At 21.2% G+C, this 13,723-nt stretch overlaps 2 protein-coding genes across 4 annotated transcripts; one reads left to right on the top strand and one right to left on the bottom strand.

Annotated features, from left to right (window-relative positions):
- Nucleotides 1-59: 59 nt before the first annotated feature.
- On the bottom strand, nucleotides 60-5,861 carry LOC122720846 (zinc finger CCCH domain-containing protein 13-like). The gene is made up of 10 exons (XM_043947875.1): nucleotides 5,424-5,861; nucleotides 5,167-5,242; nucleotides 4,633-5,033; nucleotides 2,365-4,419; nucleotides 1,905-2,213; nucleotides 1,500-1,833; nucleotides 1,242-1,408; nucleotides 768-1,048; nucleotides 540-657; nucleotides 60-451 (listed from the first exon to the last, which is right to left on the bottom strand). The coding sequence occupies exons 1-10, from the start codon at nucleotides 5,603-5,605 to the stop codon at nucleotides 343-345; spliced, it is 4,032 nt and encodes a 1,343-aa protein (XP_043803810.1). The 5' UTR covers nucleotides 5,606-5,861; the 3' UTR covers nucleotides 60-342.
- Nucleotides 5,862-6,788: 927 nt separating this feature from the next.
- Nucleotides 6,789-8,203, top strand: LOC122720971 (PITH domain-containing protein GA19395). 3 transcript variants are annotated; one of them, XM_043948129.1, is made up of 6 exons: nucleotides 6,789-6,867; nucleotides 7,138-7,319; nucleotides 7,421-7,464; nucleotides 7,535-7,612; nucleotides 7,734-7,838; nucleotides 7,908-8,203. In XM_043948129.1, exons 2-6 carry the CDS (start codon nucleotides 7,149-7,151, stop codon nucleotides 8,116-8,118), a joined length of 609 nt encoding a protein of 202 aa, XP_043804064.1. In that variant the 5' UTR covers nucleotides 6,789-6,867; nucleotides 7,138-7,148; the 3' UTR covers nucleotides 8,119-8,203. The 3 variants fall into 3 exon arrangements, with proteins under 3 accessions (XP_043804064.1, XP_043804066.1, XP_043804065.1); XM_043948131.1 differs by lacking the exon at nucleotides 6,789-6,867 and adding an exon at nucleotides 6,912-6,944; XM_043948130.1 differs by lacking the exon at nucleotides 6,789-6,867 and adding an exon at nucleotides 7,007-7,066.
- The last annotated feature ends 5,520 nt before the right edge of the window (nucleotides 8,204-13,723 follow it).

Genomic DNA, 13,723 nt, shown 5'->3' with positions numbered 1-13,723 from the left:
TATTATATATTTTTCAAATATATCATTATTTGTAATATTCAATTGGAGTTATTATAATTTTGATAGAAAGAATATAAAAATTGAATAATAAGATATTTAATAATTAGACAATTATGGAAAATTAAAGAACTAGATATTAAGAAAAAGATATCAATTTAATCTCTTTTTACATTGCACCATAAATGGTTAAATTTGCAGCAGAAAATATCTAAATAGCTGAACTAGACTAGCAAGTAATAAAATGATGCACTTGTGCTCTATAATGTAATGCTCTGTTTTATAATATAATGTAGTAGCAAAGTGCAATTTTGAAAATCACGTCCTATAAATAAAAAAAATATTTCATACAGCTTGTTCTAATAAACATTTTGCTTCTTCATATAAAGCTGTACAAGGTCTTAAAACTTCTAAATCATAATCTACGTCCTCATCAATATTTACATTATTATTCCTGTAACATACATATATATGTGTGTTATTTATAATGATATTATTTATTATTATTTTGCTTTATTAAAAAATAATTTAACAATGTTTACCTATACAGAAAATCATCTACTATAGATAGCGTATCATTGTTTAAATCACGCAGCAAATGATTTCGTGTAAGTGCTGTATGCATAAATGCAATATTGTGAAGGAAAAATTCCGAACGATCTAAAAGTAAATATTATTTATTTAGTATGCCATTAAATAAATATATCATCATATTAAACAAATATGATTAAGATAATTTATATTAAATAAAAATGTATTAAACAACTAACCATCCTTTCCATATTTTTTTGTTAGTTTTTTCATTACATCTTCACCTGCATATTTTGCAGAAACACCAATTCTATGCAGAATTGCCTTGCATTGCCAACGATTTTCTGAATTTTGATTACATGATATAGATTTACGGGATTGCGTTTCCTTAACAAGACTCTCCCAATCAACTCCCAAAGCATCTCCCAAACCTTTACCACTCGTTTTAATGTCCTCTTCTAATTCACCATCAGAAATTTCTTCAAAGTCCATAGTTTCCATATTTTCATCTTCCATATTTCTATTTACATTTTAATCATTTATTAATATAATTTATATATATTTTAATATAATCTATATATATTCTATATATATTTTAATCATTTATTAATATAATCTATATATTCTATATATAGATTATTATATATAGAATATATATAATCTATATAAAATAAATAACAAACTTTAAAAACCTTAAAAGTTAAAAATACTACCTAAATGATATTGTGTCAGTATTATCTTTTCCTTTAGTATTAAAAACTGTTTCTTCTATAGTTTCTTTTGGAGATGAAAGATCTGTCTCTTGAGTTATTGGTTGACCATCTCGTTGTATAATATCGGGAATTCTTTTCGTTATTCTCGTTTTATTTATATCTATATCCTATAAATATTAATTTTAAAAATTTTAATATAGACTCTTAAAATCATAAAATGAATTCAATTAAATATTCAATCAAATAAATAAAACGTACTGTGATATCTTCCATATTTAATATATCATCTGGATCATCACTAATATCACTGAGATCACTCTCAGTATGAAGTGTTTGTAAAGATTCATCAATGCAAGTACGTTTTGAATCAGATGTAACAGTTTCTTTTATTTCAGATTTTTCTTTTAAGACAGTCTTTTTTTGAAAAGTATCTGTAGATTTTTCTCGAGTTATAGATAATTTACCTTCTGCTAATTCCATTAACTTTTTATTAATAGGTTCTTCTTTCATACTACCATATAAAGATGCTTGTTTAGAATTATGAACTGTACATTCATCTCTTGTTTCAGAACTATTATAAGTTCTCCTTTTACTAAAAGGAAATAAAAAATAATTTATATTTATAAAAATCATTGATTAAATAAATTAATAAAATTAACATACTTATGTGATGTGGATTCTGCTATTTCTAATTCTTTGGATCGATCATTTCTATAATGACTTCGAATATGCACTGATTGATTATCCCATTTTCGAGAATCGCTTGATTTCCAATCTGATACAGAATTATCATATCGAGAATTCCAGTCATCATCATGTACTTCTGATCGAGGAAGACTATCTCTATTATCCCATAATGCTCTTACTCGCCATTCTCTTTCTTCCCAATCAACGGGACCATAAGCTCGCTCTCGGTTATGTTCTACATCACGATGATGATTATCCCAATCATCATTAGGAACATTTTCATCTCTATGTAATAAAAAATAAAAAAAATATAATAAATATAATAAAAAGCAAATAAAGAATAAAAAATCTGCATTATTAATATTTTAAGTAATAATCTGCAGATTAATAGTAATAATGCAAATTATTATATATCTAGAATTAATTATTAATATACCTAATAGATGTGTTACTTCTTAATTTTTCTCCAGAATAAAGTGGATGTCTATGATGATGATGATGATGACGATGATCATCAAAGGAACTTCTATCAGTCGTTTGAACAACATATCTAGATTCTCGAGATCTTTCTTCACGAATTCCACGTCTTTCATCAAATGGACTTTCATATCTTCTTCCATCAACAGTTTTTCTTCTATCATCTTCATGAACATGGTGATCACGATAATCTAAATGTGAAGATGCTTCCTCCTGTTCATCCCAATGTTCTGATAAACGTCCGTAATTTCTATTATAATTTCTTTCGATTTCAATTGTTCGTCGCGGACTTTCCCGTCTTTCGATTAACCGATCAACTTTGGTTGGCGTAATACATGATTGATCATGCTCAGATGTATGATTTCGATCATATCTTGTGCTAAATCGTCTGTGTCTTTCACGATCATAATGTGTAACATCTATTCTATCAATTAAATTATCTCGCGAATTTGATAATGTAGGTGGAGCGGATGAAGATGATGAAGATGCTATAGAAGATTGAACGACTGGTAAAGAAGATGCTTGTGATAATGGTGGTACATTGTGTGTACCTTTATCAAGCAACGATGTTCTATCTAAAGATCTTTCTCGCGGAAAACGATCAACGCGATCTCTAGGTGAATTTACACCAGCTTTACGAGCTGATGTATCCTTATCTACAGTATTTCGATCATATCTATTATCAATACGCTGTGACGTTCTGTCTCTATCAGAAAGAGTTTTTGTTTCAGATCGTTCTCTTTCTCTATCGCTTCTACGTTCTCGAGTTCCATTTTTTTCAAAAATATTATCTTTCATTATTAATCGTTCTTTATCCCGACTATAACGTGTATTTTTATCCGCTGTTAAATTTATCGATGCTGAAACTAAAGATGGTACATCTCTATCTCTTGATTTAATTGATTCTTTTTCTCTATCACGATCACGATCTCGATCACGATCTCGATCTCGATCACGATCTCGATCTCTATCGCGATCACGATCTCGATCTCGATCTCTGTCTCGTTCGCGATCACGTTCTCGATCTCTATCTCGATCACGATCTCTTTCCCGTGGTCGTTCGCGACAACGTTCTTGTAAATCTTCTTTATCTTTATCACGACCATCACGTTGATCTCGAGCAAGTCTTGAATGCCCACGTTCATCTCTCGTGTGCTCTTTATCACGACGTTCTCTGCTCTTTTGTCGAGTTTTATCACCTAAATAAGTTTTATCGTCAAATTCTTTACCAATTCTTCTATGGCTTTCTTCTTGATTTGATATCTGTCTGGTTTTGCTATTTTGTTCATTTTTTCGTATATCTTCTCTGTCTTTAGTTTTATCGCTTTTATGTGATTCACGATCTTTCTTTTCTGTATCTCGAGATCTGTTTGTAGAAAGTTGTCTATCTTGAGTTTTTGAGGGCGTAAACTCTCGTTTAGATCTTGATGACTTTTCGGGTGTACGACTACGGCGAGTTTTAGCTGAAATCGTTTCTTTCGAGTGCTGATGTTTTGATCTTTCAGATGTTGGAGATGTTCTAGATCGTATATCTTTATCTTTACATTTTGCTTTTAATCTATCGTTTGTTTTAATTTTTTCATCTATTGCACGACTTTTTTCTTTATCCTGTTCTTTAATTTTATCAAAAGGTTTTTTAACACTATCTTTAGATAATTCATCTATATCACGTATTTTTTTATAATGTTTATCTTCTTTCTCCATATCTCTGCCTTTTACAATTTTTGGAGATTCACTTCTGTTTCTTTCTCTAACTTTATTGGATGTTCCATGATGAGGCACAGATACTGAAGAGCCTAATACTGAGGTTGTTGTTGATGTTACCGTTGTGGATACTTGTATTGTTGGAGATCTTGTACGAGGTGTAGAAGAATGTTTTTTTGATGCTGAAGATGAACTATATTTTTTTGCTGTTCTAACATTAATTTCCTTTTTTGTGGAATTACTTTCAAATTTACGTTTCTTCTTGACCGAGGATTTTTCATTTTTTGTTCCAAGTCTTTTTAATTTTAATCTGTAAAAATTTTTAAATAAAAAATATAAAAAAATTATATAGGTTTATATATTTAAATTTTAACCAAAATATTAAAACATAAATTATTGATTTGTAATTTTATATTAATATTTGTTATATATAAAAATATATAATATAATAATCTCAGAAATTTTAAATATTTTTATATATTAAATAAAATAAAATAATACTTAATAATGATATATAACTTACTTTCGTCTTCTTTCTTTATCTTCATCATAATCAGTAGATCCACTATGATGTCGCTTAGATTTAATTTTTTTTATTTTTTTACGTGAATCAGATGTTGAACTAGAAGATGAATCTTCACTACTAGAACTACTACTACTGCTAGATGTACTTGAAGTATGTGAACTAGAGGAAGAAGTCATAGCTTTTTTCTTTTGTCTTATTTTATCTTTTCCATGAACTTCTTTATCTTTCTTCATTTGTAATTCTAATTCACGCTGCAACAACTGTCTACGTCTTTCTAATACTTTTTCGTCTTCGTATTCCAAATCTGTTTGATTCCACTCTTCTAAATTTAAATCAGGACTATGTGATGCCTTTTTTACGATCTTAGAAGTAAGTCTTTTAAATGGATCTTCAATAAGCTATATATTAATAAATATATATAAATATAAATAGCTATCTTTAAATAAAATAATATAAATGAACAAATATTTTTCATTTTTTTTTTAATTAAATTTTTTATACAGAATTTGATGATATAAATTATATACTTACTCCAGTTGTACTTGCAATAGCATTATCCTTTTTGGCACGCTTGGATGGACTTATTAATGTGTGAGTATTTGCATATCTAATTGCAATATCAAGAAAAGAAAATGATGATCATCTTAAATAAAATCAATGATAATTCTTACTCTATGATTTGAATAATAAATTTGATATGTAATTGTATTCTCATTACTATAAAAAATATAAAACAAATACATATTTAATTTTTTATGCAAAATAAATTGATTTCAAATTATACTTGCTTGCAATTCTTTCCATATGAACAGCTGCCGTTTAGTGCCCAGTTTCTACAATAATCCGATGAATTTTGGCCGGCAGTAACTGCTGGTTTAGTCCCCAACCTCTCAAACACACTTGGTCGACGAGAGTCTGTATTACATTTCGTAGGGTCAACCGTTATCTTCCTTATGTTTGATTTTGACATATTATCACCATAAAACAATTATGTTTTCACAATGGAAGCACATAACTGCAGCATGCAAATATTCATTTGCTATGGAATCACCATTAATCAATTAAATATTCACAAATACAATCACGATTCTCAAAGAATTGATTTCCTTTGCATTTAAAAATTAAAAGCATTTGAAAACTAAAAAATATAAGTTTATTATATTCTATATAATTATTCTTTTTATAAATAACAATATCATAATATTTTCACTTAATTCATGTTACATATTTTTAAAAGGTAATTCCAGATATTTTTTACTATTACTTATAATTGAAGTATTAAACTATACAGAAAACAATAGTGCTAACTGAATGAAGTTATAAGTAATATATAATTCAATGTTACCAACTAACAATGATAAATATAGAAACTAATTCAAATATTATTAATATTTCGTTAGATATACAAAAAAAAAAAAATATTATAAGAATATAAAATAATTCGTATATGTTATAAAAATATTTTTATATATTATATTAAAAATGTAAAATATTATATATATATAATTTTCGAACCAATGAATTGTAACAGATTTTAGATTTTATTTTAATTATTAAAAAAAAATTATTATTAAAAAATTATTAAAAATAAATTTAAAAAAAGATCTAAAATTTATCGTATATCGAAATAAAATTTAAATATAATTAATAATAATTAAAATATATTATTAATTAGATAAATAAATTTATATAGTATGTTTTTAATGGGAACAAGATCTTTTCAATCTTAAACAAATATTTACAAAAGTTTAATTATATTAAATATAAAATAAATATTAATAAATAAAGAATATAATCTTTAAATTTAAAATTTTTATTAATATTTATCTTAAATTAATACAAAACTATAATAATTTTATTTATATTATAATATAAATTATTTATATAAAATATTATATATAAAATAATAAAAATATAAAATATTAATATTAAAAATATAAAATATAAATAAAATATAAAATATTATATATTTATTTAAAATAAAATATTTATATTATAATATAAACTAAAATGAAAGAAAATTTTAACAAATTATTAATAATTTTAATATCGTAATTATTTATAATATTTCTATATTTTTAATACTAATATATACATATATATATTTAATTATTAAAATATGTACATAATTCCGATTATCGCTTTAGTACCTTAAACGTTCTGTCACATTGAACATCGAAACGGTTAATTCATTCATATATATCTTTCTTCTATCTATTTAAAATTGAAATAGTAATGATTTTAATTTATGTATTTTTAACATTTTGTTCATTTTAATTACAATTTTAATTGAATATTAATTAAATAAAGTAATATTAATGTATAATTTATTTATACTTTTATATATTAATAATGTATAAATGTATTATTTTTAGTATAAAGAAAATATTTTAAGATAATAAATCTACAATTATTATTATATATCATTACTGTAATTATTACTGTAATGTTAATATAAATTTGTTATCTATTTGTTGATTTATTATCTAAATTTTTATTTAGGTTTTTTAAGAATGACTCATCAATGTAGTTGTGGAAGTATACATAATGATGAAGAATTGGGTATACAATATAATTTGTATCAAAAAATTGATATAGAAAACATAGAATGTTTAAATGAATGTGAAGAAGGTAGTGGGGCTACTGTATTTAAATCATGGGAAAATAGATTAGATAGAAATAAAGTAATTATCACAAAAAAAAGATTTTTAATATAAAAATTTTGTAAATTATATTATAATTATATTTATATGATATATTATATTATTTATATAATCTTTTTCAGTATGTTGAAAGTGATATGGATAATGAACTTCTCTTTAATATCCCGTATGTTTTTTACTTAGACATAGTTTTTAATAGAAGCACATTAGTAGAAATATTATTATTTCTTTTTCAGTTTTACTGGAAATATAAAATTAAAAGGCCTTATTATTATAGGAGGAGAAGATGATTTTCATCCAAATAAAGTAAAACTGTAAGTATTCTTAAATTTTTATATATAAAAATAGAATTTAACTTATAAAATAGAATTTAATTTATAAAAATGTAAAATATCTATGTTCTATAAATATTAAAAAAAAATTTTATTAATATAGGTATAAAAATAGACCACATATGACATTTGATGATATCAGCACAGAACCAGAACAAGAGTTTGAATTATGTGTAGATACAAATGGGATACATGAATATTCTCTTAAGTATACAATTATATCTAAACATTATATAAAATGTAAAGTGTAATTATATAAATATAATTTTTAATTTAGGATAGTTAAATTTTCATCAGTATATCATTTAAGTTTACACTTTATTGGTACTGAAAGAACAGATAAAATAAAAATTTATTATATTGGATTAAAAGGAGAATGGTCACCTGCACATCAACATGGTGTTACTATTTGTACTTATGAATTACGTCCACAAATGAATGATCATTCAAGAGGAGATCTTGAAAATATTGATAGAACAATTAGTTGATTTTATATTAAAAAGTTAATAGAATACTTCACTTTATATAAAAAAAGTAAAAAAAAATAAAAGTAATTCCAAAGATCAATAAGTATTTGTATTCAAATGAATGTTTATTTATTTATTTTATTTTAATTCAATCAATTTTATATGTTAATATTACATGTTATTATGTTAATATTATATGTTATATTTTTATTATACTAATAATACCATTTCTTAGTTATGAATAGGTATTAAAAAATTAATAATATTAATAAATCGAAAAATATCATAATAAAACTATATTTTTTTAATAAAGATTATATCGACAAATATATAAATATATATAAATAAATCAAATATTAATATTAAAAAATCAAATAAAGTAATATTATAATTAATATTAAAATTTTGTGAACTTTGATTAATATCTTATTTATCATTATCATATAATGAAAGAAAATTCTTGAAATTTTTAATAAAGAAAAAAAAGCTTATTTTAAAAATATAATTATTTGTTAAAAATTTATTATATTTAATATTATCTCTATATAATATAACAATAATTTTTGTATTGTTAAAAATAATTTCTAAGATTTCAATATCTTCTTTTCTTTTTCATTTTCTTCTACTATATTAATATTAATTTAAAACTTCGATACTCGATATCGCGAGTATAAATAACATTCAATTTTAACTCATGGCACATGCGATTATTAGCTTCTTAATTGAAGCAAATAGATAGAATAAAAAAAATGTCAATAAAGAAAATACTGCTTATATGAACTCAGTATTAACAAATATCAAAAACCACCAGACGGAGAATAGGGCTATGTAATAGTTGTAGCAGTTTTTTTAATTCAATAATCGGTAAGTGAATTTTTTTTTGTTTGATATATTTTGTTCAAATTTCATTTATAAGTTACAAAGGCATATTATCTATCTTTTTCTTTTTTCTTTCATTTCTTAATTTTATCGAATTTTATCTTCGAATTTAATTTTATTTTATGTTTCTAAAATATTTTTAATTTAATATATTTTTAACAATATATTTTTATAAAATACTTTTAAAGTACTTTTAAATTTATATTATACTTAAGGTATCTTGTAATATTTTTTATTTCAGTAAAAAACTAATATATACAATATTATACAATAACAATTATACAATAACTAATATTATATAATATAAATTAATAATATAATTATATTGCTATTTGTAATAACAATTTAATAAAAATATGTTTAATGTTAATTTATTTTTATTTATTTATTTATTCCTTCTTTTCGAATCATTTTATCATTATTATTATTATTATTATTATTTTATTCGTCACGTATATCGTCACATTTTGGGAAAATTAATCGAATAAATAATATCTTCATTAATTTTTAAACAAATAAAACATCTTACGATAAAACAAAAATAAAAGACGAAATCATTAATTTCAATCATGTTAATTTAACCTAATTAATTTTAAGAAATTTATTAAAGTTGATTTAATTTTTTATTTTATAAGAAATATTACAAAAAATCCCATACTTCACAATTCATTATTTATATATTATTAATTTTTCTAATTTATTCAATAATAATAATATTTAAAAAAAAAAAAACTTTTCTAATAATGAAAATGAATAAAAGCCAAGACTATTTTTTAATATTTAGTTCTTTTATTTCATATTTAAATTATTATTTCATATTTAAATTTTAAATTGTGAAAATATAATAAAAATTGAAAATTTTTTTCTCTTCTATAAGAATATATATTTTTTACAAAANAAAAAAAACCAATTGTAGTATATCTTTCTAGTTTTGAAACAAATTATAAAATATTATATAATTATTATTTTCCTTTTTTATATGAAACATAAAATATAATAGAGCATGATAAATCTTTAAATATTTATATTTTCTTAATATGATTGTTTATATAATATAAAATAATTAAAATTTTATATAAGATTATAATAAACAGAGATTGACAATTAATATATTGCAAGATTAAAAAGTTCCTAAAGTTTTATTGTATTATATGAAAAATAGAAAAGATATATTGAAAAAAATGATTTGATTGATTGCACAACATTTAAACACAATATATATAGTATATTTATATTTATATATGTATGTTTGTTTTGTATTATGTTTCTTTTTATTTTTTATTTATGATATATATATAAAAATAATATTTCTATTATATATAAACATATTCATTAAAATAGATTTCTATTTTAAATATTGTAAATTTAAAAATGATTACTATATCTACGAAAAGATTATAATATAATATATTAATTTAATATAATATAGTATTGGTAACAGGATCATCAATGTCAATAAATATAACAATTAAAATTATATTTAAAATAATTTTCATTCAAACAATTAGAATAGAAATGTTATATAACAAATTTCAATGAAAATGATTTCATTTTTAATATCCATAATCGAACTGCATTATTGTTCAATTATTTTCTCATTATTTATTATATATGTATATGAAAATAACACATACAAAGAAATATTGATGCATAATATTTTCACGATATATAAAATTAGAACATGATACAAAAAATATGTTTTCTAATGAGAATTATATTATACGATCTTTAAGGTGTAACTTTTTTATTTAAAATATAAATAAATATTTAAATATAAAAATTACAATATGCTTTTGCAATATATGTGTATATGTTTATTAAAGTATTGTTTATATTTATTGCATTTATGATTGGAAATAAAATAAAATACTTTTTAAAATAAAAAAAATACTTTTGCAAAGATATGAATATTAATAAAATTATCTTGACTAAATCAATTTAAATGAAAATTTAAATAAAATAAAATAAAATTCTATTTTTATTAAAAACAAATTTTTTTTTTTTATATAATGGATGACACGACATATTCGTTCAGTATTTTTTATTTAGAATTTTTGTATTATTTCGAGGAAGGAAAAGATGCAAGTACATGGATCGCATCAATATTAGTTGGTATCATTTTATCTTCAGATAAATTTTAATTATCTATGATAATAATTTTGGTTTCTCAAGAATATAATAAAAGATTTATTAAAAGTCCAATATTAGGTTGATTTGAATAAATTTGAATGCCAAATAGTAGCTATAGCTACCTCAATAATAGCAAGTATATGCTTAGTGACAAGTATGTGGCTCGAAATATTGACATTTTATTTTTCAATTGAAACAGATGACATGAATATTATTTTTATCGATTCATATCTTTTTATCAATATATATCATTTTAATATCTTTCAAATTATTAAACAAAATTGTTATAGAATAATAAATTCATAGGTTCAATGTTAGATTATATCCGATTTTCATTTTTAATTATAATGGATTCGCGCTATAATTTGCGAATTTTTACAATACAGAACGTATTGATGAAAATCTACTTTATATATTCCAGATTTTATAATTATATATTTTAATAAAATACGATATATATGCTCTCTGTTATATAAATTTAGAAACAATTATTAATATTACAGATTTATTTTAGGTTTTGATTGAATATATATTTAATTAATATATATTCTTATATGTATTATTATAAAAAATTTAATAATAATATAATTATATTGTATAATGAATTGTGTAAAATCGAACGAATATACAGAAATAAATGCAAGTATTTTTTATCGAACATATTATATTGAAATTGAATGTATTTAAAAATTATATTGAGCTGTTATTTTTTTAATATATTTAAACTAGCGATATAATATTATCTAAAATCTTTGAGTCAACCTGTTTTGGTTTCGAATAATATAACACAAAATAATTCAAAGAACATCTATAAAGAATAATAAGTAATTTTTTTGTATTTATGTATTTGATGTTAATAAAAAATATTAAATTTCTTCTCGTTAAAAAAAAAAAAAAAAAAAAAAATATAAAATTCTTTTAATATAATAATAATTATTTATAGTCCTAATTTAATACAAGAGCAGAGTGAAAAAGTCATATTTCATATTCATATTCATGAATTTTCTAAAAGTTTATCTAATAAAATAGAACTTATAAAATCAGATTATAAATGTGTTTCTCCATCTAATGTTTATAATAAAAGGAAAGTAAATAATTTAAAAAAAAATATAGATATTTCTATATTTAAAAATCTAATATTTATATTATTTCTTTTGCACCAGTATAAATATATATATATATATATATCAATATATATATTTATATTGATATATATACAAAATTTTATGAAGAAAGTTAATCCTTAATCTTTCAATAGTAAAAATTTTTTAATTCTAAATGATTTTATGGTATTTATAAGCTTATATAAAAACTTATTATAAATTTTATAATTTTCAAATAATTTATATTGAAAATGACTAATTATAATATTGTATATACATAGAAATTTAATAAAAATATTAATTATTCAGTTTCAAGCTGAAGAACAAGGAATTAATAAACAGAATGCAAGTTATCTTCTTGCAGTAATTGCTTGTTGGAATTGCTAATACAGTTGGTCGTATAATTATGGAATACATATCAGATAAGCAATGAGTTAATTAATTATTAATATATCTTAGTTTTTTTAATATGTGGTATTTGTAAGTATTATTCTTATATTTATAATTTAATGATAGTTTTTAATATTATTAATCAATATTATTATAAATTACAAAAATAATAAATATTATACTACCATTAAAATAATAAAATAATATCATTATTTATTATTATTTTAATTTTTAATTATTTTTAATTTAAATTTATTAAATTTATTTTTAATTTAGTTACAATTTTCAGTACATTTTGTGCTTCTTTCGCATCATTCACACTTTATTCTTTTACATTTGGATTTACATCTGGGGTTTATGCCAGTCTTACGTCAGTGATTTTAGTAGATTTATTAGGTTTAAATCAACTCACCAATGCATTTGTTCAACTTTTCTTATTTCAAGGTTTTGCTTCACTTTTAGAACCACTTATTGTAAGTGTATATACAATAATTATAGTTTTTAATATCATATAATTTCTTATAATTAATATTTTTATTTTTTAGGATGGACTTCAATCTTATGATCCTGGAATTTATCTGCAGGTGATATGATTATTGTTAGTGGATTGATATTATTTTTTATATCTATTATTAACAAAAAATTCAGAAAAAATAAATATTTAAAAAAATAAAATTCGTAATAAACAATTAATTTGTATAAAATATTTCTTTCATTTAGTTATTATTTGATTTTTTACTATCATATATATGTATGCAGGATATCTCAAAAATGTGAAAATATCGGTTAATTCGAAATTTTAATTGAAGAAGCTAATTTCAAGCATTTTTCTTTTCAAAAACTTTCTTTTGTTAATAAGTTATTAACAAAAAACATCATGATCAATCTGATCAATCTTGAAATCAATATCTCAAAAATTTTCATCTTCCCATATTTTTAACATATCTCTTGTGTATATATATTTTTTATTTATATATATACTTTTTTAATTATAAAAAATTTATATAAAATAAATTATTATTTGATTTATATTAAATATATTAAATAGATATAATAAAAAATATTTAATAAAATTAGATTTGATAGATTTAAACTTTTTATTATTTATTAAATACAAATTTTAT

This window comes from Apis laboriosa, unplaced genomic scaffold (assembly GCF_014066325.1).
Source record: "Apis laboriosa isolate Shangri-la unplaced genomic scaffold, ASM1406632v1 scaffold13_cov153, whole genome shotgun sequence".
NCBI lineage: Eukaryota > Metazoa > Arthropoda > Insecta > Hymenoptera > Apidae > Apis > Apis laboriosa.
This window is presented reverse-complemented; position numbering and strand designations above follow the sequence as displayed.

Coding starts and splice junctions, on each gene's coding strand:
- LOC122720846 (XM_043947875.1), bottom strand. CDS start 5,605: ATGTCAAAATCAAACATAAGGAAGATAACGGTTGACCCTACGAAATGT. Junction 4,420..4,632: donor GATAAAGAAAGAAGACGAAA/GTAAGTTATATA, acceptor AAATTTTTACAG/ATTAAAATTAAAAAGACTTG. Junction 1,409..1,499: donor TAAATATGGAAGATATCACA/GTACGTTTTATT, acceptor TAATATTTATAG/GATATAGATATAAATAAAAC.
- LOC122720971 (XM_043948129.1), top strand. CDS start 7,149: ATGACTCATCAATGTAGTTGTGGAAGTATACATAATGATGAAGAATTG. Junction 7,320..7,420: donor ATAGATTAGATAGAAATAAA/GTAATTATCACA, acceptor AATCTTTTTCAG/TATGTTGAAAGTGATATGGA. Junction 7,613..7,733: donor CATCCAAATAAAGTAAAACT/GTAAGTATTCTT, acceptor TTATTAATATAG/GTATAAAAATAGACCACATA.